Raw genomic sequence first — 24771 nt, forward strand, 5'->3', positions numbered from 1 at the left:
GCTGCCTGCAAACATGCCCCTTAGCACGACACTGGATCAGGAAGGGAGGCTGGTTTCTGAAATGCTGACTTAATTGTTGTGCCAAGCACCTGACCCACTGATATACTTTAAAAATAATAAATAAAAAATACAATCACTAAAATAACAGAATCACTAAAGGGAACCAGGTCAATCAAAATTCAATTCTTAAAAACTACAATTTAGAGCTGGTGCCATGGCTCAATAGGCTAATCCTCCGCCTTGCGGCGCCGGCACACCGGGTTCTAGTCCCGGTTGGGGCTTCACAGGATCCTATCCCAGTTGCCCCTCTTCCAGGCCAGCTCTCTGCTATGGCCCCGGAGTGCAGTGGAGGCTGGCCCAGGTGCTTGGGCCCTGCACCCCATGGGAGACCAGGAGAAGCACCTAGCTCCTGCCTTCGGATCAGCGCGGTGCGCAGCCGCAGCAGCCATTGGAGGGTGAACCAATGGCAAAGAAAGACCTTTCTCTCTGTCTCTCTCTCACTGTCCACTCTGTCTGTCAAAAAAACCCAAAAAACAAAAAAACTACAATTTAGGTCTGTGGCATGGTCAGCTCAATACTCAGGAAAAACTTTCTTCAAACAAGATTATCTTTCAGAATCTTTCTTCAATGTGGGTCTAACAGAACTAAATGAGTTTCCTTCAAAGCAATCCAAGTCAGTCAGTAGTTCCTGTATTTGTTTATTACAGAAACAAGTTTCTAACACTACTGCCAGACCAGGAAGACAATGACGGAGGAGGCATGGCCCATACTGAGATGTTGAGCAGTTATTTCTCAAATTCTTTTATAATTTTACCAATTGTTTTTATTTTCATTTTATCAAATTCCCAATACAATACAGAAAAGTGAAGGAATTAAATTTAGTACAAGATGGGAAAATTAGTTTTCTAATCCATTGTAAGATCTTCAGAATATTTATCAGTACCTTATTACATGATTTTGAATAAGTCATTTAACTTTCAATCACATGAAATAACAACCTTGTGAAATAGGTTTTTAAGTATAAGCCTTGGAAATGACAGTATGTCTCAAAACTATGAAAGACTATATAACCCCATGTATATTAAGACTAAATTTTACTGTTCTGTGAAAAGTATTTTCTGAAGTCATATATACCTCACATTCTAAGTCTCATATGCCTATTGTAATAATGGAATTGATAATTAACTTTCAGTGTCAGAAAAAGAATATGTACAACATTCAATCAGCTTTCACATATATTCTGAGCTAAAAGAAAAGTTAAATCGCCTGCAAAGACAGGATCACAGGTACAAAGCAGAATATATGAGAAATGTGAATAGGTGCCTACATCATGACACAGTTGGTTAAGCCACCACCTGAAATGCCAGCATCTCATAAAAATGCAGGTTCAAGTACCAGCTGCTCCATTTCCAATCCATCTCCTAGCTAAAGCACCAGAGAAAGCAGCAGAAGATGGCTCAAGTACTTGGGCCCTTGCCACCAACATGGGAGATGCAGATGAAGTTCCTAGTTACTGGCTTAGCATGGCTCAGTCCTGGCTGTGGAGGCCATTTTGTGTGTGAATCAGCAGATTGAAGATCTTTCTGTCTCTCTTCCTCTCTCTAAGTCTGCCTTTCAAATAATAATAAATAAATCTTAAGAACAAAAGCACTCATTTAAAAACATAAAAAAAAAAAATGTGAATAATGTCATGTGCTTCTGAGTGTAAAGGAACTTCAGTGTAAAATTCTAAATACTTTGGGTGACACACAAAGCTATGCTAATGTCAATTCCATTTTGTACAAATGTGATGGTAATAAAACCCTATCATATATTTTTGTGTTCATCTCAATAAAGAAAGTAAAATTAGAAGACAAAATGTCTATTTTATTGAAATCTTTAAAATCTCCCAATCAGAATATATACTAGAATCCTATAAGACTGAACACAGTAGGTAATTAAAAAAAAAAAATCATGTTGTAAAGTAACAATTACTTAAATGTTTGTCTCTCTTTGAGCCAGGCTAACTGCAGAAACAAAATTAATAACCTTAACAATAAATCTAATATAAAATTTTACTGAAGAATACTGTAGAAGCTTGTATCCTTCTAGAATATAATTATGACAGAAAAAGTCTCATATAACTACTCAAAACACTGTCACTTGACAGCCTGAACTAACTTGATTTTGGTTTAAGGCCACATCCTATGCTAACATTCTACACATCAGCTCTGAAAAACAAATTTAATTCACAAGTATCCTTAACATAGAGGTGAGTACACTGTGCCTACTCACTTCTCACCTACCTTGCACTTCCTGGTTATAAGAAGAGACTTAGAGTAGGATGGATGTATATCTGGTTAAAAAGACTCAAACAAAAGCAGAATCAAAGCTAGCAAACGCAAAATGAAAAGAAGGTATGACACTCTAACACACAGATTTTGGAAAACAAAGCAAAGAATGGTATGTGGTTAATAACTAGCCATACTAAGGTGACTTAGGAAGTAATACAATTTGGTAATTATGAGAGAATTCTGAAAGATCATTAAACACAAAACTTGTATCAAAGGGTCTAAGTGAATGGGAATAGTGATGACAGTGATGAAGTAATAAGAGTTGAAAGATTATTTTTCTAGCCAGTGCCGTGGCTCAACAGGCTAATCCTCCGCCTTGCGGCGCCGGCACACCGGGTTCTAGTCCCGGTCGGGGCACCGGATTCTATCCCAGTTGCCCCTCTTCCAGGCCAGCTCTCTGCTGTGGCCAGGGAGTGCAGTGGAGGATGGCCCAAGTCCTTGGGCCCTGTACCCCATGGGAGACCAGGATAGGCACCTGGCTCCTGCCATCGGAACAGCTTGGTGCGCCGGCCACAGCGCGCCAGCCGCGGCGGCCATTGGAGGGTGAACCAACGGCAAAAAGGAAGACCTTTCTCTCTATCTCCCTCTACTGTCCACTCTGCCTGTCAAAAATTAAAAACAAAAACAAACAAACAGAAAGATTATTTTTCTACAAGAGCATTTCCTTATATCTCTGAAATTTAAGGAAAATAATTTTTTAAGCACATATACCAAAAAACTTATTAAAAAGATTTTTTTTAAAAATTTTTGACAGGCAGAGTGGACAGTAGAGGGAGACAGAGAGAAAGGTCTTCCTTTTTGCCATTGGTTCACCCTCCATGGCCGCCGCGGTAGGCACGCTGTGGCCGGTGCACCACGCTGTTCCGATGGCAGGAGCCAGGTGCTTATCCTGGTCTCCCATGGGGTGCAGAGCCCAAGCACTTGGGCCATCCTCCACTGTACTCCCTGGCCACAGCAGAGAGCTGGCCTGGAAGAGGGGCAACCGGGACAGGATCGGTGCCCCGACCGGGACTAGAACCCGGTGTGCCGGTGCCGCAAGGTGTAGGATTAGCCTGTTAAGCCATGGCGCCGGCCTAAAAAGAATTTTTTAAAAATATGCTAGTTATCAGCTGATTTATAAATGTCCCAAATTGTCTATAAGATGTTTACTACTCATAGAAAGGAAAAATAATGTTTTAAAAGGGAATAAATGAGTTAAAGAAGCTTGAAAAGACCAGAAAACATTTGGGACAGACTCATGGCCCAAACATATATATTTTTAGTAATCCTAAATTAATATTTGTTTTGAGTTTAAAAGTGTGTTGCATCTAAGAAGTCACTATCTTAATACAATAAAGTTTATAAATTGGACATAATGAAACATAATGAACATAAATTAAACTATTAACTCATCATCCTCAGATTCCAAGTCCTTATATGATTTTAGACTCATGTTAAGCTTTGTTAATAATTAGCATTTTTGAAAGTTGGTATCAGTAAATATCTCTATATTAACACCTAGGAGACTGAAAAAAAAATGAAACCAAATTCTCAGAATTTACAATATCATAGCATTGGATATTTAAACTCATTCCTTTTCTTCTTATAGACATTGACTTTAAATGCTTTAAATGCTATTTTTCTGATTATGCACAACTCTACAGGTGGGAGGGAGCCCTCTTGGAGCAAGCAATTTACAAGTTTTCAATATACTTAGAGAACCAAGAAACCAAATTCAAACTTTCCGAGTTTCTGGTAACATCAAAGCAACTCTAGGCTTCTGGGAACACTGATGAGTAGTTAACAAAATCTGTAAGGGGCTGGCATTGTGAACCAGGATAAACCTCCACCTGTGATGTCAGCATCCCACATGGGTGCCAGTTTGAGCCCTGGCTGCTCCACTTCCAATCCCGTTCCCTCCAAGTGGCTTAAGGGAGGCACAAATGACGATGGCCCAAGTGCTTGGGCCCTTGCATCCATGTGAGAGACTAGGACGAAGCTATGGGCTCCTAGTTTTGGCCTGGCCCAGCCCCAGCTGTTGCGGCCATTTGGGTAGTGAACCTGTGGAAGACATCTTTCTCCCCGCCCCCCAATAACTCTGCCTTTCCAATAAATAAATTTTTAAAAAATCTTTAAAAAAAAGAAAATCTGTAGGAAACCTGCGTTTATTATTTCCTTTTAGTGCCATAATCATAAATATAAGTAGAAAATGACATGTTATATAGAAGAATAGATGTTGAGTAGTTTGAAGAAGGTTGTATGACTTTTTATATTCTTCCACTTAAAAACCTTAAATCTATGCAATTTTGCAAACTATTTGTGAGGTGCACAATGAACATTTGTAAGAAATTTCATTTTCTTGCTTGTCACTTAAACCAGAGTCTGGCATAAGCTGTGTCACAAATCAGAAGTCTTTAATAATTTTGGCTGCCCAGCCACCTTTCTATAATTCTTGAGGGTTTTTTTAATATATCTAATGCATGACACTGTAAGTGCTCAATTTGCTGACTATGATAACTACAATGTAGTTACACAAGAGACTGTCATTGTTTTTAGATGTATGAAGAAGATTGTAAAGGTGAAATATCATGATGTCTGGAACGTACTATCATTATTCAATGAAATTTAAAACATAAATGTGTATGTGTATACAGAAAGGAGCAAAGGGGACAAAATGTTAATGGCTTGGTGAATTTGCAAGAAGGCTGTGTAAGTGTTCACTGTATTATTCAGCTGCTTTCACTTAAGGTTTGAAAGTTTTAAAAGTGAAAAGTTGGGGCCAGCATTGTGGAATAACAGCTAAAGCTGCAGCCTGTGATATCACATGCTATATGGCTGCTGGTTTGAGTCCCAGCTGCTCCACTTCCCATCCAGCTCCCTGATAATGCACCTGGGAAAGCAGTAGAAAATGGCCCAAGTGCTTGAGCCCTGTACCCATTTGGGAGACCCAGAAAAAGCTCCTGCTCCTGGCTTTGGTGTGGCCATTTGGGGAGTGAACCAATGGATGGAAGATTCTTTCTCTGTCACTCCATCTCTCTCTGTAACTCTGCCATTCAAATAAATAAATTATATTTATAAATAAATTAAAAATATATATTTATAAATAAATTTTAAAAAAGTAAAAAAGTTGGAGAGAAATTACACTACTATTTGGTCCATAGTGGATACTATATATAGTCACTTTTAAGTACTATGACTGTTCTAAGGAAATTTACCCAAAAAATTTGGCATTGGCCGGCGCCGCGGCTCACTAGGCTAATTCTCCACCTTGTGGCACCAGCACACTGGGTTCTAGTCCCAGTCGGGGCACCGATCTTGTCCCGGTTGCCCCTCTTCCAGGCCAGCTCTCTGCTGTGGCCAGGGAGTGCAGTGGAGGACGGCCCAAGTGCTTGGGCCCTGCACTCCATGGGAGACCAGGAGAAGCACCTGGCTCCTGCCATCGGATCAGTGCGGTGCACCAGCTGCAGCGCGCTACCACGGCGGCCATTGGAGGGTGAACCAACGGCAAAAAGGAAGACCTTTCTCTCTGTCTCTCTCTCACTGTCCACTCTGCCTGTCAAAAAAAAAAAAAAAAATTGGCATCATCAAACACTGTTATAATATGCTCCTATATAGGTCACTTACATTAGTCTCATAATCTGACATACTTAAATTCGCCTTTACAGGACAGTATCAGTAAACTACATAAAGTACCAAAATATAATTAAATTAAAAAGATCTGTTAACTGATGAACTATTCCTTTATAATTGCATACTTTTGCTCAATCATTCCTTAAGGATTGAATATTTTCTTACCTTGAAGAGCCTGAAACTTATGATCATTTGAAGAATTAAGGAATTTATCCACAATTGTGATTCTGTTCTGGAGGAGCTTCTCAATAAGATCAAGCCCTTCAGGTCCCAGCAGTTCAAACAGCTTATAAAAAAAAGGAAAAAAATTTAAAAAAAGCCTGTTACCACAAAATTAACTTTTTTGAATAATTAATACCCTCTTCAACAGAGGAATAGTCAAGCTAATACAGATGTACCCAAAATTTTAAGAAAAATAACTCCTCACATTGCTAAGAAGCATTCACAGTTTTATAAAAAGCAATCTGCAATTGCATTAAAAAAAAGAATGTGAGTCCATTTTAAAAAATAATTATGATTTGAACATAGAACTTTAAATCACAGAATAATGAATATTTACACGTGGTATAACCAAATGAAATGTTAAAATTAATTTGCTTTTCAACATACTGTTCTGGTTTTCCCAAATAAAGAGTATTATTTTATATTACAACTTACTACATAAAATTTGCTATTGTAAAGAATTGTACTATATAAAATTTGCTGAAGAACTGTTAGAATGTTTTAAGAATCACAACTACATGTCAAATTTTACATGTATTTTAAATGCTTAATAAATCTGAAATCTAAAACAATACAGTAAATGGCTTATGTAACTTTATAATAATTTCTTGTACATATTCCACAGTCCTATGCAAGCAAGTTGCCAAAAGCTAAGCTGATTTCAGAGTCAGAGAAGTAGTGTTAGAATTCAGACTTTCAATTACATAACTACATGATAAAATTATTCTAGAATGTGTTTAGATTTCTTCCAGTATGATCTGGGAATATATATTTTTCCTTCTTAGAAATGTTATACTCTAATTTTACATGTGGGAATGTTATATTACCCAAATTTTTACTGTACTCAGAGAATTCACAAAAATAAAATCATAAAATAGAAGTTTATGTTGAGTACATAAGACATTAAAAGTGTAATCAATACTTTCTTGTGCTTTTACTGCAGATGTACACACACACAAAAAAACAGTAAAAGCAAAATGATTCTGTCCTATGAATTTAAATACATCAACCAGTATTTGCTGAGCATTTATTAAATACCAGGTACTATCATTAGCATTTTACTAATGCTACCTAATAAATACTAACAATCTTTTAAATAATTTTTTTTTTTGGATTTAGAGAAATAAACTTTAGAAAAATGTAAGGAGAGGCTGGCATTGTGGCACAAAGGGTTAAGCCATGCCTGACACACTGACATTCCATATCAGAATACCAGTCTGAGTCCCCATTTGCTCTATTTCCTCCTAATGGGCCTGAAAGAACAGCAGCAGATGGTCAAAGTTCATGGGGCCCTTCTATCCACTGAGAGATCAGGATGAAATTCTGGAATCCTGGTTTTGGCCTGGACAAGCCCTAGCTGTTGCAGCCATTTGAGGAGTGAACCAGCAGATGGAAGATTGTCTTTGTGCCTTCCCTTGTCTCTGTCTGCCTCGCAAATAAATAAATCTTTAAAATGAACATGTAAGGAAAATTAAGCTTCAGAGAACTGATTTAAAAGTTCAAAGTTACCCTTTGATTCTTAGACCTATCAGAGCCATCGGTTGTCAACTGAAATTGATCACTTGGACTAGTGAGATGGCATTGGTACATGCCACCTTGATGGGACTGTATTGGAATCCCCTGGTACATTTCTAACTCCATCATTTGGGGCAAGTCTGATTGTGCATGTCCCAAATTGTACATCTCCTACCTCTCTTTTTCCACTCTTAAATTTAACAGGGATCACTTTTCAGTTAAAATTTAAACACCTAAGAATAATTGTGTGTTAATTACAGAGGTCAACCACTAGTACTAGAACAACAACAACAACAACAAATACTAAAAAGGATAAAGTATTACATTGTACATCTAGAGTCAGGACAAGAGCTGATCAGGTCATTGTTTCTTATAGTGTCCATTTCACTTCAACAGGTTTCCCCTTTGGTGCTCAGTTGTCGCCGATCAGCGAAAACAAATGAAATTTGTCTCTTTGGGACTGGCTTAATTCACTCAGCATGATGTTTTCCAGATTCCTTCATCTTGTTGCAAATGACTGGGTTTCATTGTTTCTTACTGCTGTATAGTATTCTATGGAGTACATGTCAAACAAGACAAGTGTCTGCTAATACTAACTGATAGAATCAAAAAGGGGGAGAAAGATCCAACATGGGAAATGGGATACACAGCAGACTCATAGAATGGCAGACGTCCTAAACAACACTCTGGCCTCAGAATCAGCCCTTAAGGCATTCGGATCTGGCTGAAGAGCCCATGAGAGTATTGTAGGCATGGAAAGCCAAGATACCATGGAAAAGAAAAAAAAAAAAAGAAGAAGAAGAAGAAGACCTAAATGAAAGATCTCTGCAAGTAAGATCCCAGTGGAAAGAACGAGGCCATCAAAGAAGGAGGTACCTTTCTCTGAAGGGAGGAGAGAACTTCCACTTTGACTATGACCCTATCGGAATAAGATCGAAGTCGGTGAACTCTAAAGGCTTCCATAGCCCTGGCAACTCATGACTAGAGCCTAGGGAGATTACTGACGCCATGAACAGGAGTGTCAAATTGTTAAGTCAGCAACAGGAGTCACTGTGTGCTTACATCCCATGTAATGTGTTGTCTAATGTGCAGTGATGCTATAACTAGTACTGAAACAGTATATTTACACTTTGTGTTTCTGCGTGGGTACAAACTGATGTGATCTTTACTAATTATATACTGAATTGATCTTCTGTATATAAAGATAATTGAAAATGAAAAAAAAAAAAAACCCTGGTGTTAAATTGGAAATGGCATAGAAAATTAATTAATTTTTTAAAAAAAACATTATGTAGGATTTCTGTCTTTAATGTGCTGTACACTCTTATTTAATGCTATAACTAGTACTCCAACAGTATTTTTTTTCACTTTGTGTTGCTATATGGGGGCAAACTGTTGAAATCGTTACTTAATATATACTAAACTGATCTTCTGTATATAAAGAGAATTGAAAATGAATCATGATGTGATTGGAAGGGGAGAGGGAGCGGGAAAGGGGAGGGCTGCGGGTAGGAGGGAAGTTTTGGGAGGGGGAAGCCATTGTAACCCATAAGCTGTACTTTGGAAATTTATATTCATTAAATAAAAGTTTAATTTAAAAAAAAAAGTTCAAAGTTACACAATAGTATAGAATTGAGTTGTGAAATGATATCTGAATCCAAACATAAAGAAATCTGCACCACATTAGGGTAACACCTTCGAATATTGCCAGAAACTTGTAATATGAAATGAACACAGAATATATTGTGCATGAACAATGATACTAAAGTAGGTAATATAAAAGATATTAATTAGTCATATATAACTCATGACACTACCCACCTACTGCCATCAAGAAAAAGGTGGTATGTGGTAGAAAGGGTTTCAGACAAGGATAAAGGCTATAATAAAAGACACTGTATTTCCTTCTTTTCCTCAGCATATTTTTTCACTTCATTGCCTGCAATAAGAATATGATATACGGACTGCTGGGATCCCTGAGATGCGTCCAGAAGATCAAAACTATTTCCACAATACTTAGTCTAGCTTTTTTTTTTTTAAAAACTTACTTTATGTGTTGATATTTGCACTGATAGTGCAAAAGCAATGGTAGGTAAAACTGCCAATGCCTAAGGACAAATCAAGCCAACAAAATTAAATTGTATTAGTAATAATCGTATTCTTCAGCATGATCCAAGCTGTTATAAAGCACCAGCCCATTTCACTTAAGGGGTGGGCACTTGGCACTCCCTCCTGGGAGGGAGCCACTATAAATCTTGTTATTTTCTATAAATCTGGCTATTCACAGTAGCCAAAAGATGGAGACAATCCAAATGTTCATCAACTTATGAACAGATAAACAAAATGTGGTGTATCCACACAATGAAATCTTACTCAGTTGTAAGGAGTGAAGTAGTATACAACATGGATGCATTTGTAAAACATTTTAGTAGCCAAAGAAGCCATTCCCAAATTAATAATAAATGTTATTTATACCAGCCCCAAATTAATAAGAAGTGATTCCATTTGTACAAAACATCCCAAATAGGACAATCTACAGAGACAGAAAGTTGATTGGTAGTACTCTAGAGCTGGAAGGGGAAGGAGGAAGGGCGTGGAGTATGGCAGTTACAAAGATGCAGGATATGTTTTCAGGGAATGTAAAGTTCCTGAAATTGTGGTCATGACTGCACTTTTATCCACATGTATAGTAAAATAATGATCTATGCCCTTTTCATAGGTGCCCATAAGATGTGTGAATTATATATCAAGAAAGCTATAACTTATGAACTTAAAATATTAAAAGTTATAAGCAAATCACTTAAGGGTTGAAAGATAAAGATTAAATATAATTTTCCCTAAACGCATTTTAAAGAAATATTCTGATTTGCTGTTAGGCATAAGCCCTGTGCTTAAGTCAAAGGGTGGTATTAAAGATCCTGCAAATTTAAAACCAGATACCTGAAATACACACCTGTATACTGGCTTTTTCTCACACTGTAAATAAAATGATACTAGAAAACACTCTACATGCAGCACGAACTGCCATTTAAATCCTATCAACTCTGAAAGAATTTATTAATTCCTAAAATGTAATCATTTATTCTCTAAGAAAATAATGTATAATGGCAGATATATGTTTATATTTAATATTGGCTACTCAAAGTTACTTACTCTAAAATGCAATGTTCATACCTGATAAATTTTAGTTAAAATGTCTAGTTAAACAATTTTAGCCCCAATTTTAGGAAGCCACTAGTATATAAGAAAACTTCTAATGACATGTCCCAAGCATAGGATCACAACACAAAGAGCTCAATATTTCTCAAAAATAACACAACTAAATCCTACAAACAAAACAAGAAGGCGGTTTTGGTGTCAAAAGCAGGATTTCCATGACTCCAAGGTGAAAAATCCCAGAAAATGGTGATGTAAGCTGCCAATTAGATTTAAATAAGTGCCAAAATTAGCCTTCCCGTAACATCTGCCACCTTCATCCACATTGAGAGCAGGTGCAGTTCTCATTCAAGATTTGCACTACAAACTAATTTGGCACTCAAAAAGTATCTGTTTGTAAAGGTACAGCTGTCTGGATCATTGCTCTGTACACTCGTGCAAGTTTCCAATGCATCAAATTAAAAAGAGAGAAAGAGAGAGAGAGAGAAAGAAAGAGAGACAAACAGGCAGGGAGGGAGAGGTTAGCTAAGAGTACAGAAGTAGACATTCACTGAAGAAATTTTAAAAAAAGAATGCAGCTCTCAAATAATGAAAAGGAAGTTTCACTAGCCTGGCTAAAAACTATGAATCTGAGATTTCAGGGAGTCACAACAGATACAGATGGGTAACATATAAATATATAATTAAAGCCATTATTATCTGTTTTTTAAAAAATTTAGAGAGAGACAGAGATAGACAAGGGGTCTGTCATCCATTCGTTCACTTTCCAAATGCCCACAAATGCTGGGCAACACCAAAGCAAGTAGCCTGGAACACCTTAAGGGTCTTCCACATGAGTGGCAGGGACTCAAATACTTGTACCATCACATACTTCCTCTCAGGGTCTGTATTATCAGAAAGCTGGATCACGAGCGGCATAGCCAGGATTCAAACAAGGCACTCTAATATGGAATGGGGACATTTCAATCAGCATGTTTTCTTTTGTGTAAGATTTATTTATAAATTTATTTATTTTAAAGGCAGAGTGACAGAGAGGGACAGATAGACACTGATCTTCCATCAGTGTCTTAGGGAATCATTAGGTTGATTCCCTAAATGGCCAGATCATCACAGCTAGGCTGACAGAGGCAAGACAGGCACCCCCATCCAGGTCTTCCACATGCATAGCTGAGGGCCAAGTAGTTGAGCCATCCTTCACTACCTATCTAGGAATATTAGCAGAGCAGGCAGGGCACAAGATGGCACTGTGATATAGGATGACGTTGCATTGCAAGCAGCAGTTTAAGGAGCTGCTCCACAAAACCAGCCCCAAGCCATTATTGTGTGTTAAGGTATTTTTACATAGACTGTATAGTTTTTAGTGTTACCATAAAACCTTTTCATTAAATTTTAAAATTAGGTCTTCATTAAATTAATGAATGAAAGTAGTAAAAGTTAAGCAATAGTCTAAATTCCTGGTAAGTCAAAAACAATTATTTTAGAACATATACAGAATAATTTTAAAACAGCATCACTTCCTTGTTTCTTGACAATGCAACACTTAATAAAAATAGTTTTCTTATCTCTCAAGAAAGGTAAATCCCACTTTCTGCCATATACCAAATTATACCATTGCTAATAGAATAGGAACAAAGCTATAGAGAATGCTATATTCCCAACATAACATCAAATGAATCACAGATATATCACCTTAAAAGTAAAGTGAAAAGTTCTATTAAACCTTTAAGGTAATACACCATCAAAAATAAAACTATAAACCCTATGAAAACTGGTAAAAAAAAAAAAAAAAAAAGAAAAGAAAAGAAAAAGGAGGGGGGCGGGTGCTAATGTTGTGGCACAATGGGTTTACACACTTTGGGCCCCTGCACCCATGTGGGAGACCCGGATGAAGTTCCTGGCTCCTGGTTTCGGCTTGCCCTGCCTTTGCATTGCAGCCAACTGGGGACTGAACCAGTAGATGGAAGATCTTAATCTCTCTGATGTCTCTCCCTCTCTCTCTATAACTGACTTGAAAAATGAAAAACCTACTTGGATTAGAGTCAAAGATTTAGAAACAAAACACTACTGTGCTCAAGTTATTGTGCTGTTTGAAAGCCTGGAACTTCTTCTGGGTCTCCCATGTGGGTGCAGGAGCCCAAGTGCCTGACCCTTCCTCTACTGCTTTCCCAGGCCACAGAAGAGAGCTGGATTAGAAGAGAAGCAGCCAAATATGAACTGGCACTCATATGGGATGCAGGCTCCACAGTTGGAGTGTTAACCTACTATACCACAGTGCAGCTTCCCATGAGGCAACTTTTTAACTGCAATAGGTTTAGGTAGATTACAAGATTATCAGCCACCAAAGGTATTATCCAAGGATTGGTCATGGTATTGTACTGTTGAATAATTCTATCATAATATATCAACTTCAAGGAATATTAAACCAAATATACTAAGAGTGTTAACATCATCCATGATTTATTAAGACTTAAACTTTAAAATCAAGATTTTTAAATTTTCTGAATAATCTGACATAATCTGGCTAGTTATAATAAGACATATTGGAAGTAAACACAAAACCCCACAATTCAGTTTTAATGTGTCAGTGGTAATACAGTTTGTCAAATATCCCATTTAATGATACTAGTTTGGTTGAACCGTATTTAGAGTGCTCAGTTCAATTCTAATCTATACTTTCTAAGGAAGTTACAATGAAAAATTAATGAATGAGTAACCAAGATGGTAAAGAGACTGTTTAAAGGTGATATTACATGGAAAACTAAGGGAACTTGTGATATTCCACAAGTACTACAGGTAAGACTACAGTAGGACACAATGTTTCATTTCCAAATACTTGAGTGGCTCTTATAAAATTCCAAAACAGACACTTTACCTAATTTTCCAAATAGAAAACTATGGTAAATAAGTATAAATAATCACCATAACTGGATGAAGTGATCATACTTTGGAGACATCCAATACACTGGTTTTATTCCAATAAGTAACAAATCAGTATTGTTTATCCAAGACTTTGCATATTTATTCAAATACCAGAGCCCATTTAACTGTTTCTCTAAAAATAAAAGGACTACTAAAATAAACATAAATAATTTAGTATAGTATGAATTTGTAGCTGTCTTTAGTATAGGTTGTGTAAACTAGAATTTCTAATACCAGCCCTCCCCCCCTTTTTTTCCCTAATATTGTTTTATTTGAAAGGCAGAGTTACAGACAGAGATGTTCCATCCGCTGGTTCCTCCCCAAATGGCTGCAACAGCCAGCCAGCCCCTTTCCAGATTAAAATTTTCAAAGTTTTAATATTCTTGAAGTGTAGAATACAGAAAACAAAAATAAAATAAAGATATATCTATGAAACATTTTCAGTAGATACAGGTTGAATATTCCCCATCTAAAATGTTAGGGACTAGAGTATTTTAGATTTTTTTCAAATTGTGGACTATTTGCATTTGCATATGAGATATTCTGGGTAGGGTATCCAAGGCTAAATGAACAATTCAATGGAGATCCCTAACAGCTGTAGTTAGATTCCTGCATCCCATATTAGAGTACCAGCTAGCTCCTCAGCTTCTGATACAACTTCCCCCTAATGTTATCCTATGAGGCAGCAGGTGATGGCTCAAGTACTTGGGTCCCTGCCACTGACATGGAAGATCTGGATCGAATTCAGGACTCCTGGCTTCAGACTCTTCTAGCCTTGGCAGTTGTGGGCATTTGTGGAGTAAATCAGTGAGTAGATGATCTCTTAAAATAAAATGAAAAATAAATAAAAATTAAACATGAAACTTCATTAATGTTTCATATACCCCTTACACAAATGGCCTGAAGATAACTTTATAGAATGTTTTTAGTGCATCTGTTTTGCCTATGACTGTCAGATGACATCAGGTGTGAATTTTCTACTTGGGCTGGCATGTCAGTGATTTTGGAGCACTCAGGTTTTAGATTTTTGAATTAGGTATGGTCATCCTATAGTAACTGTTACTACCCATTCTGTTTGGAGGATACTCACTTGGAAATTTGCTAATGAACATTTTCTTTCTTTCTTTCTTTCTTTTTTTTTTTTTTTTTTTTTGACAGGCAGAGTGGATAGTAAGAGAGAGAGAGAGACAGAGAGAAAGGTCTTCCTTTTTGCCGTTGGTTCACCCTCCAATGGCCGCTGCGGTAGGTGCATTGTTGCTGATCCAAAGCGAGGAGCCAGGTGCTTCTCCTGGTCTCCCATGTGGGTGCAGGGCCCAAGGACTTGGGCCATCCTCCACTGCCTTCCCGGGTCATAGCAGAGAGCTGGCCTGGAAGAGGGGCAACCGGGATAGAATCCGGCACCCCGACTGCGACTAGAACCCGGTGTGCCGGTGCCGCAAGGTGGAGGATTAGCCTATTAAGCCACGGCGCCGGCCAGCTAACGAACATTTTCTAAGACTCACTATCCTTCATCTTCCACAATACATCATTTCCACATTGCTAACTCCTATGAGTCCTTGAAACCCATCGTTCCTTTGATATCCTTGACGCATCACTCCTTAGATATATGTCCTACCATTCTGGCTGCTTCCTTGCAGTCTTCTGGTTTAGGCTTATCCTCAACTTCCTGACTATTAAATGTTATAGCTCCTTAGGGTATTTCTCACTCCATATTTTCTCATTAGTTGTTCACATCCAAACTATTAACCTCCATGAGCAAGTATACGCTGAAACTCTATACATCAGTCCCAGATCACCACTCTAAGTGCCATATGTTAGTTGCTGAGTTAACATCTCCAATAGGAGGACTCAAGTTTTCTCAAAATTTTATGTCTGGAACTGTCCATAGGTTTTCACTCACTATACCCTTTTCTGAGTGTTTTCTATTTCCATGATTTTTTTTTTTCTTTTTTCAATTCCTTCCAGTTACACAAATGAGAAGCATTAAAAGGCCTCCTTAACACTTCCTTAACTCTCTGGTCTCACCCTATCCCTGTCATGTAACTTGTTACCAACTATTCTTGATTTTATCCACTGAACAGATTTCAAGTCCTTCTGCTTGTCTGTTTTAAGCTCCTAAGCATTTGTTGCCTATACCACTCAAAGGTCTTCTAAATAGCTTCTCCATATCTTTGCAAAATATTCTCCAAACCATTTTCCATATTACAATCAGAGTGAACTGTATGAAATTCAGATCTGATCATTGTATGCTACCTTCCCTCCACCTTTTGCCAAAAACTCTCCAGTGATTTCCTGTTCTTCTAAAGATGGAATCCTGAAATGATTATAAAACAAGCGTGCCAAAACATAGAAAAAGTTAAACTAAGATTCAAAACTACTTAATTATATACAATCACATTTTTCTAGAGTTTCAACAGCATTACTGTTATTAGGATAACTTTTAGATTAGCATCTTTTCTCCGTTTTTTTTTTTCCCCCCAAGATTTATTTATTTATTGGAAAGGCACAGTGCCAGAGAGGGAGAGAGAGAAGAGGAGGTAGGGAGAGATCTCTTCAGTCCACTGGCTCATCTTCCAATGGCTACAACAGCCAGGGCTGGGCCAGGCCAAAGCCAGGAACAAGCACTCCATCCACGTCTCCCACATGGGTGGCAGAGGATCAAGTACTTTAGCTATTTTCTGCTGCCTTCTCAGGGAGCTCAGCAGTGGATCAGCCAGGACTCAAACAGATACTCTGGTAAGGAATTCAGGCATTGTAAACAGTGGTTTAACCCGCTGCATCATGCCAGCCCCAGAATAGCATTTTTTAAATTTTCTACTTTGATGTGTGTCTTATGATAAACACAGGTACAACACAGGCATATAATTTAAAATTTAAATACATTCATATTGAGACTGTATGATCAAAAATTATTAGAAGGAATGGTGACAAAATAGATAGTGCTTTAAAATATCTTTGTACTATTAAAGGGTTTTTTTTTAACATAATTTTCTGATCAAGGAATGTCTTACAAAACAGATCTATATTAATATAGTGTTGTTTCTCAAAACATTTTAATGGTGTTTCTGAAAACTTTCTGTGTTTTACAAAACTTAAGAAAAATAAAGATTACTATAACTCACTGATATCATCATTACTCATATTTTCTAAACTTCTTTTTTGTGCTTGCATCCTAAGTCATCAACATCATTATCCTTTGTCAATTAAATAATTTACTGTATTTATGAACACTAGTATAATATCACAGTTTAGCACAGGAAATCTGGGATCAAATAATGAGTATACTGTTTTCCAGCCTTACGACTTTAAGTATCCTCTCCAAGCCTCTGTATTCTAAACTGTAAGGAGGACATAATCTTCAAGTGGAATAAAGTGGACTGAATAATGTATGTAAATTTATTTGACCAGGTGCCTTACATATAATAAGCAATTAACTTTAGGTGTTTAGCATTACTAAAATAAATGGTCATAATCAAGTAGCAGAGTAAGAAAAGTACACAAAACAATCTGTGTTATAATAATGATGAAAGCAAAATCTAACATTTTTACACTGCTTTAAGTTGCAGGCAAAGTATTAAGTGCCTTACATACAAAGCATGCATTTTCATACTCTTTTGATCTGAAAAAATAGGAATCTTTTATAAATATATATAATATTAATGCACTATCATTCAAAAGTAATTATGGCAGAATAAAACTTTGAAGAATACACTCCAGGGGCCAGCATTGTATCACAGTGTATTTAAGCTCCACCTGCAATGCCAGCATCCTATATAGGTACCAGTTTGAGTCCCAGTTATTCTACTTCTGATGCAGCTCCCTACTAATGTCCCTGGGAAGGCAGCAAAAAATGGTCCAAGTATTTGGGCCCCTGCACCCACATGGGATACCCAAAAGAAGCTCCTGGCTCCTGACTTCAGCCTGGTCTAGCCCCAGCTGTTGTGGCCATTTGGGAGTGAACCAGCAGATAAAAGATCTTTTTCTCTCTCTCTGTTTCTCCCCGTCCCTGTCTGCAAATCAGCGTTTCTAATAAATATGTAAATAAGTCTTTAAAACAAAACAATATGCTCTAAAAGTACACAATAGTATGACTTAGTGGGAAACTCATGAACGCAAATATTAACAGAATAATTTTGATATGCATATTTATTTTAACATCTTTCAAGGAGGTAAGTTTTGCTTGCAACATGCATTTTCTTCTGGTAAACTTAAATACAATATTTCACACTATGTTATAAAAAGCAACAGTATATTCAAACCACAGCTCCAACTAAAACTTTAATTATTGGTTAGATCACAGCTTTTAGTTAAACTTCCTGCTTACTCCTAGTATGTCTACATTTCAATTTGTTTTCTAGAATTGGAAGAATCTTGGGGGTTGGCATTGTGGCACACAGTAACCCAGTTAGGCTACCTACTACCTGCATCTCATATAAGCTCTGGTTCAAGTCCTGGCTACTCCACTTCTGATCCAGCCCCCTGCTAATGTGCCTGGGAAAACAGTAGAAGATTGTCCAAGTGCTTGGGCCATTGATACCCATGTGGTGACCCAGATGAAATTCCTGGTTCTTGGCTTTGGCCTAGATCAGCCCTAGGTGTTGCACCACATGGGGAGGAACCAACAGATGGAAGATCTGTCTCTCCCTCTCTCTCTCTGTAACTGCACCTTTCAAATAAATAAATCTTAAACATAACCAAAACAAAGAAGAATTTTACAGTCAACCTTCACATACACTTTCCAAATTTGAGAGACAGAGGGAAAGAGAAACACAGAGATCTTCATTACTGACTTACTCCCCAGATATTCACTATAGCCAGGACTTGGCCAGGCAGAGGCCATGAGCCTAGAACTCCATCCTTTCATCTATTTGGGCATCAGGAACCCATGTAGTTAACAGATTACCTGCTGTTTCCCAGGATGCAAATAAGCAAGAAGCCAAATCAGAAGCTCAGTAGCAGGGACTCAAACCACACATTCTGACATGAGAAGCAGGCATTCCAAGCAGCAAATTACTCACTGCGCCAAATAACTGTCCATAAGCAATCTTCTGGAGATTTCAGTTTCCTCATTTGTTAAAAAGTTAGCAGTGTCTGATAGGAAGTGCTCAATAAACAGTTACTTCTATTTCTTATAGAAAATTTTTTCCTGCAAATGAACACCTAGCATATTTGTGCCAATGGACAACTCATGCTACTGCTAGAGAACACTAATGGTCAAAAAATCCTTAATACTAAATCCAATCTGTCTCATTGGAACTTTCACTTTATCATACTAGGTGTGACTTCGGGTTTAATAGTTTTATCTCATTCACCAAATGTAGGATGAACACCAGACATTTTGTAAACAAAAAAGTCTTTTATCATCTAGACAAAAGCACCTCAAAACTAACAGTGCAAAGTCTAATGGTTAAAAATTTAAACATTACTTATTTCCTCTTTCAAAATCAATTCTTCAAATGAAAAATCTTTTCTTGTTTTTTTTTTTTTCCTTGTCAAACATGATTTAATCACTTTGGCAATCAGGCAGATATGCAATATTTTCTAAAAACAAAATATTTTAAGTCACTAATATTAATATTTCATAACAGCAACAGAATTCTTTTTAATAATTTAATCATATTAGCGCTCGTTGGTCTAGTATCTAACTCAAAGCGAGATATAATCCTTGGGATCTATAATATGCTTTTCAAGTAGAACTAAGCTACCTAGGAAAAGGAACAGCAGTGTACACACAAAAACTAAAATTTTAATTGAGCATCTGAATAGTCAGATTTATAAACTGGAGTAGACAAGAGAGATATTGCTTTTCAACGAAGCTCATTTGCTTGTATATCTTGAAAAATGAGCATTTTCTCCTAGAGTATGCACATACAGTTTTAATATTTGTATGAGATTTATTACATTTCATAGAAGACCAGCATAACATGTCTCTTTCCTTACTGGCACAGACAATAAAAATAACAGCATTTATCAGCAGGCTTTTTTACTTGAGGAAAAAGCAAAAAGCTAAACACTACACAGAAATTCATTCCCCAAGAATATTATATCACACATTATATTGGGTGTTACCACTTGACATACAAAATGCACACTAAGTTATGAAAACTAAAATTCATATAAAACCAGAGAAAGGACTAATGTTATCAAAACAAAGCAAAATATAAATAAGGCTTAACAGTAATATAAAGAACAATGAGTTCCTGATTGCTGTAGTTTTTGGCTATTATCCATAATCATCAAAATACTTATAAAAGCTATAAGTAAGTTATTCTTATTAAAAACTACAACTACATAGCATAATTAATTTTTATTAGCTTGATCAAATTAGCTTTTCATTTTTATTCCTAAGTAAAAAGAATGGTTTATTGGTCACTGATTGTGACAGTGCAGTTAGCATGTAAAATCTACATATTACGTTTAGATGTTCTATAATCTTCAAATGCTAGAGTATTTATAAATCTTTTAAACCTTAATTTGTCACAAAAAATATGAATCCTAATTATAGTCATTTTACTTTTTGAATAAAAACACACAAAAGAATTTTACTTTTAAATTTATTTATAAAATTATCTTTAAAAATTCCATCTTTTTACACTCAGGATAGGAAAGAACATGCCTTCTGGGAAAATAGGTATTATCATTTTAATGACATAGAAAAGATGGCTGAAAATTCATGCTTTAAAGTACCTTCTTTGGCAAGACAGAAAAAGATCCAGCTCCTTGCTAATGTGCCTGGGAAAGCAGTGGAAGATGGCCTAAGTGCTTGGGCTCCTGAATCCACATCGAGACCTGAATTGAATTCCTGCCTCGAGGTTGCAGCCTGGTCCAGCCTTGGCTGCTGTGGCCCTTTGGAGAGTAAACCAGCAGATGGAACATCTCTCTCTCTGTCTCTGTCTCTTCCTCTCTTTATCATTCTGCCTTCCAAATAAATGAATAAATTTTTAAAAACGGGGCCAGCCCAGGCCGGCGTTGTGGTATAGCACATAAAGCTCCTGCCTGAAATGCCAGCATCTGATATGGATGCCAGTTTGAGTTTCAGCTGCTCCACTTCCAAGCCCACTCCGTGCTAATGTGCCTGGGAAAGCAGCAGCTTTTCCAGGTCCAAGTGCTTGGACCCTTCACCCATGTGGGAGATCTGGAAGAAGTTTCTGGCTTCTGGCTTCAGAGTGGTCCAGCTCTGACTGTTGCAGCCATTTGGGAAGTTAAGCAGCAGATGGAAGACTGACTGACTCTCTCTCTCTCTGTAAACTCTGCCTTTCAAATAAATAAATAAATCTTAAAAAAACAAACAAACAAACAAACAGAAAAACTGGATCTGCGTTGTGGGATAGCAGGTTAAGCTGTGATGTTCCAGTCCATGATGCTCCATTTCCCACCCAGCTCCCTGTTAACGCACTTGGGAAAGCAGTGGAAGATGGCCCAAGTGCTTGGGCTCCTGCACCCATGTGAGAGACCTGGAAGAAGCTCCTGGCTCCTGGCTTTGGCCTGGCCCAACCCCAGCCATTACAGCCATTAGAGGAGTAAACAAGTGGATAGAAGATCTCTCTCGCTCTCTCCTTTCTCCTCTCTCTTAACTCTGACTTTCAAACAAATAAATATTTAAATAAATACAAAATAAATTTAAGTGCGGACGGAATGACTGTCAACCAAGAATATAACCCTCTACTAAACTATTATTCAAGAATGAGGACAACACTGAAATATTTTCAAACATACAAGGACAAAAAATGTTATCATCCACTGAACTTCACCAAATAATTTTTATGGAAGTACTGCAGTAAAGCAGAATAATCAATCCAAAGCAAAGTCCCAGAATATAAAAAACAGTGAACACTCTCATAAAATATGCTAGTAAATTTATTATAGACTCTAAAACAGATAAAGCAGTTATCAAAAAATGAGCTTGGTAGATTTTTTTTAGGTATTTATTTTTTCTTTCTTTCTTTCTTTCTTTTTTTTTTTTTTTTTTTTACAGGCAGAATTAGACAGTGAGAGAAAGAGAGACAGAGAGAAAGGTCTTGATTTTTCCCATTGGTTCACCCCCTAAACGGTCGCTACGGCTGGTGCACAGCGCTGATCCGAAGCCAGGAGCCAGGTGCTTCCTCCTGGTCTCCCATGCAGATGCAGGGCCCAAGCACATGGGCCATCCTCCACTGCACTCCTGGGCCACAGCAGAGAGCTGGATTGGAAGAGGAGCAACCGGGACAGAATCCGGCGCCCCAACCGGGACTACAACCTGGGGTGCTGGCGCCACAGGCAGAGGATTAGCCTAGTGAACAAATACTCTAAGCAATAATAGTGTAAAGGAGAACAGGAAGGTATTCAGTGGATGGAGGAAATATTTATTCTTAAAATAAATTTAAAACTATATTTGAAGTGAAATACAGTCTATTAAATTCTAAACTAACAAAATAAAGGGGCATATAAAACTTTATCATTCCAAAGAAATCCAAAAGAAGGGTGTGGGAAGAATGATAAATGAAGGGGTCAAGGATGTGGCACAGCAAGTTAAGCCACCACTTGCAAAGTCAGCATTCTAAATCAGAGTGCCATTTTCAGTCCCAGCTACTTTGTTTCCCATCCAGCTTCCTGCTAATGGGCCTGGGAAGCCGGCTCAAGTACCTAGGAGCCTCCAACCATGTAGGGGACCAGGATGGAGTTCCTAGCTCCTGGCTTTTGCCCAAATCTGACTGTTGTAGTCATTTTGGGAGTGAACCATAAGATGGAAAATCTTTCTCCCTCTCTCTCACACTCTGTCACTCTGCCTTTCAAATCAATCTTAATAAAGAAATCTTTCTTAAAAAAGGATGATAAACCCAAAAGCTTAGAATCTAAAAGATTCTAAACAGTTTACAGAGCACACATCAAATCAGATGCCGCGAAAACTCTACTTATCATAAATTTTGAAAAGTGGAAAAAAAATCGAGAAAGTGTTCATAAAGAAATAAAACTAAGAAAAATGAAACAGAAAGAGGGATATAAAAAAACAAATAAAATAATAAAGATGTTTAATAATTTTTAGTTGTCAAAACTTGGAAGCAATCATAATATCCCTCATTAGGTGAACAGATAAACAAATTATGCTATATTCCTATAATGGAATATTATTCAAGGATTAAAACTAAGTGGCCGGCGCCCTGGCTCAACAGGCTAATCCTCTGCCTTGTGGCGCTGGCATACCAGGTTCTAGTCCCGGTCGGGGCGCCACAGGATTCTGTCCTGGTTGCCCCTCTTCCAGGCCAGCTCTCTGCTATGGCCTGGGAGTGCAGTGGAGGATGGCCCAAGTGCTTGGGCCCTGCACCCCATAGGAGACCAGGAGAAGCACCTGGCTCCTGCCTTTGGATCAGCGCGGTGCGCCGGCCGCGGCGGCCATTGGAGAGTGAACCAACAGCAAAAGGAAGACCTTTCTCTCTGTCTCTCTCTCTCACTGTCCACTCTGCCTGTCAAAAATTTAAAAAAAAAAAAAAAAAAGAAAGAAAGAAAAAAACTAATAAGTCATTAAGCCATGAAAAGTCAAGGAGGAATCTTACTTGCATATTGCTAAGTAAAAGAATTCAGATTTGAGAAAGCTACGTACTATATAATTCCAACAACATAACATTCTGGAAAGGTCAAAATTATGGAGACGATAGAAAGACCAGTGGTTTCCACGGGTTCAGGGGTTTGCAGGGATGAAGAGGCAGAGCACAAAGGTTTTCTAGGGATATGAAACAATTCTATATAATACAGATGGTGGATTCATGTTTGTCAAAAGCCTATATTAACATACAATATCAAGTGAATCCTATTGGTAACCATGGATACTAGTTAATAAAAATGTACCAATAATGGTTTATTTTTAACAAACATACAACATTAATATTAATATTATTAAGAATACTAAGAATAGGGAAAAAGAGGGGGGAGCATATGCAAGGACTATAAACTCTTCCCTCAATATTTTTTTTTTTTTTGGACAGACAGATTTAGATAGTGAGAGAGAGAGACAGAGACAGAGACAGAGAGGAAGGTCTCCCTTCCATTGGTTCACCCCCTAAATGGCCGCCATGGCCGGCGTGCTGCACTGATCTGAAGCCAGGAGCCAGGTGCTTCCTCCTGGTCTCCCATGTGGGTGCATGGCCCAAGCACTTGGGCCATCCTCCACTGCCTTCTCAGGGCCACAGCAGAGAGCTGGACTTGAAAAGGAGCAACCGAAACAGAATCCGGCATCCCAACCGGGACTAGAACCCGGGATGCCAGCGCTGCAGGCAGAGGATTAGCCTAGTGAGCCGCGGTGCCGGGCTCTTCCCTCAATTTCTCTGTAAACTTAAAATTGCTCTAAAAACAGACTATTAATTCAAAACAAAAGATGGCAAAAAAATTTCAGGAAAAAATTATAAAGCCATTATCAATCAAGGTGATTATTCTCTTAATAAATGTTCATAAAGTTCAAAGATTATTCACTTATGGTTTAAAAAATTATCTAGCAAAATGTTTTATGGAGGTCTTCAATGAGTTTACTGAAAATACATATGATAAAAAACTATGCATGAATTTCAAAAACAAAATTTCATTTTTCCATGAACTTGGTAATATGTAAAGATGTCTAACAAATCATTGTGGAGAAAATGAGTAAGTGACTTAAAGAAGGAATCGATGATCAATAGAGGGTTGTTTTCTATCATCTTTATTCATCAGGTCATAAAATACACATCTCTATTGAAATTTCTCATTGGACTCTATGTAATTTTTTACATAATAAAATTAATATTCTCCAATTTAATTTGTATTTTTAGAGTGTTTCTAGTCTTATCATAATTATTGTAGCTAGCACAAGAAAACAAGTTGCTGTAAACAGTTTAAAAATTTTAAAGAAACCTGGGGCCAGCATTGTGGTGTGGTGGGTTATGCTATAGCCTTCAATGCCAGCATCCGATAAGAGCACCACTTCAATTCCCGCTGCTCCACTTCTGATCCAGCTCCCTGCTAATGGCCTTGGAAAGCAGCTGTGGATGGCCCAAGATTTGGGGGCCCTGCA

The 24771-nt window shown here is 37.6% G+C and overlaps 1 protein-coding gene across 5 annotated transcripts in view; it reads right to left on the reverse strand.

The window, feature by feature from the left end:
* The window catches only part of ASCC3 (activating signal cointegrator 1 complex subunit 3), a 382634-nt gene that overhangs the window by 298153 nt on the left and 59710 nt on the right, over window positions 1-24771 (reverse strand). For all 5 annotated transcript variants that reach the window (XM_062186549.1, XM_062186553.1, XM_062186551.1 and 2 more), the window contains one exon: window positions 6108-6228. In XM_062186549.1, the coding sequence (XP_062042533.1) occupies window positions 6108-6228 (121 nt within the window). The remainder of the gene's footprint in view (window positions 1-6107; window positions 6229-24771) is intronic.

This window comes from Lepus europaeus, chromosome 3 (genome assembly GCF_033115175.1).
Source record: "Lepus europaeus isolate LE1 chromosome 3, mLepTim1.pri, whole genome shotgun sequence".
Taxonomy (NCBI): Eukaryota; Metazoa; Chordata; class Mammalia; order Lagomorpha; family Leporidae; genus Lepus; species Lepus europaeus.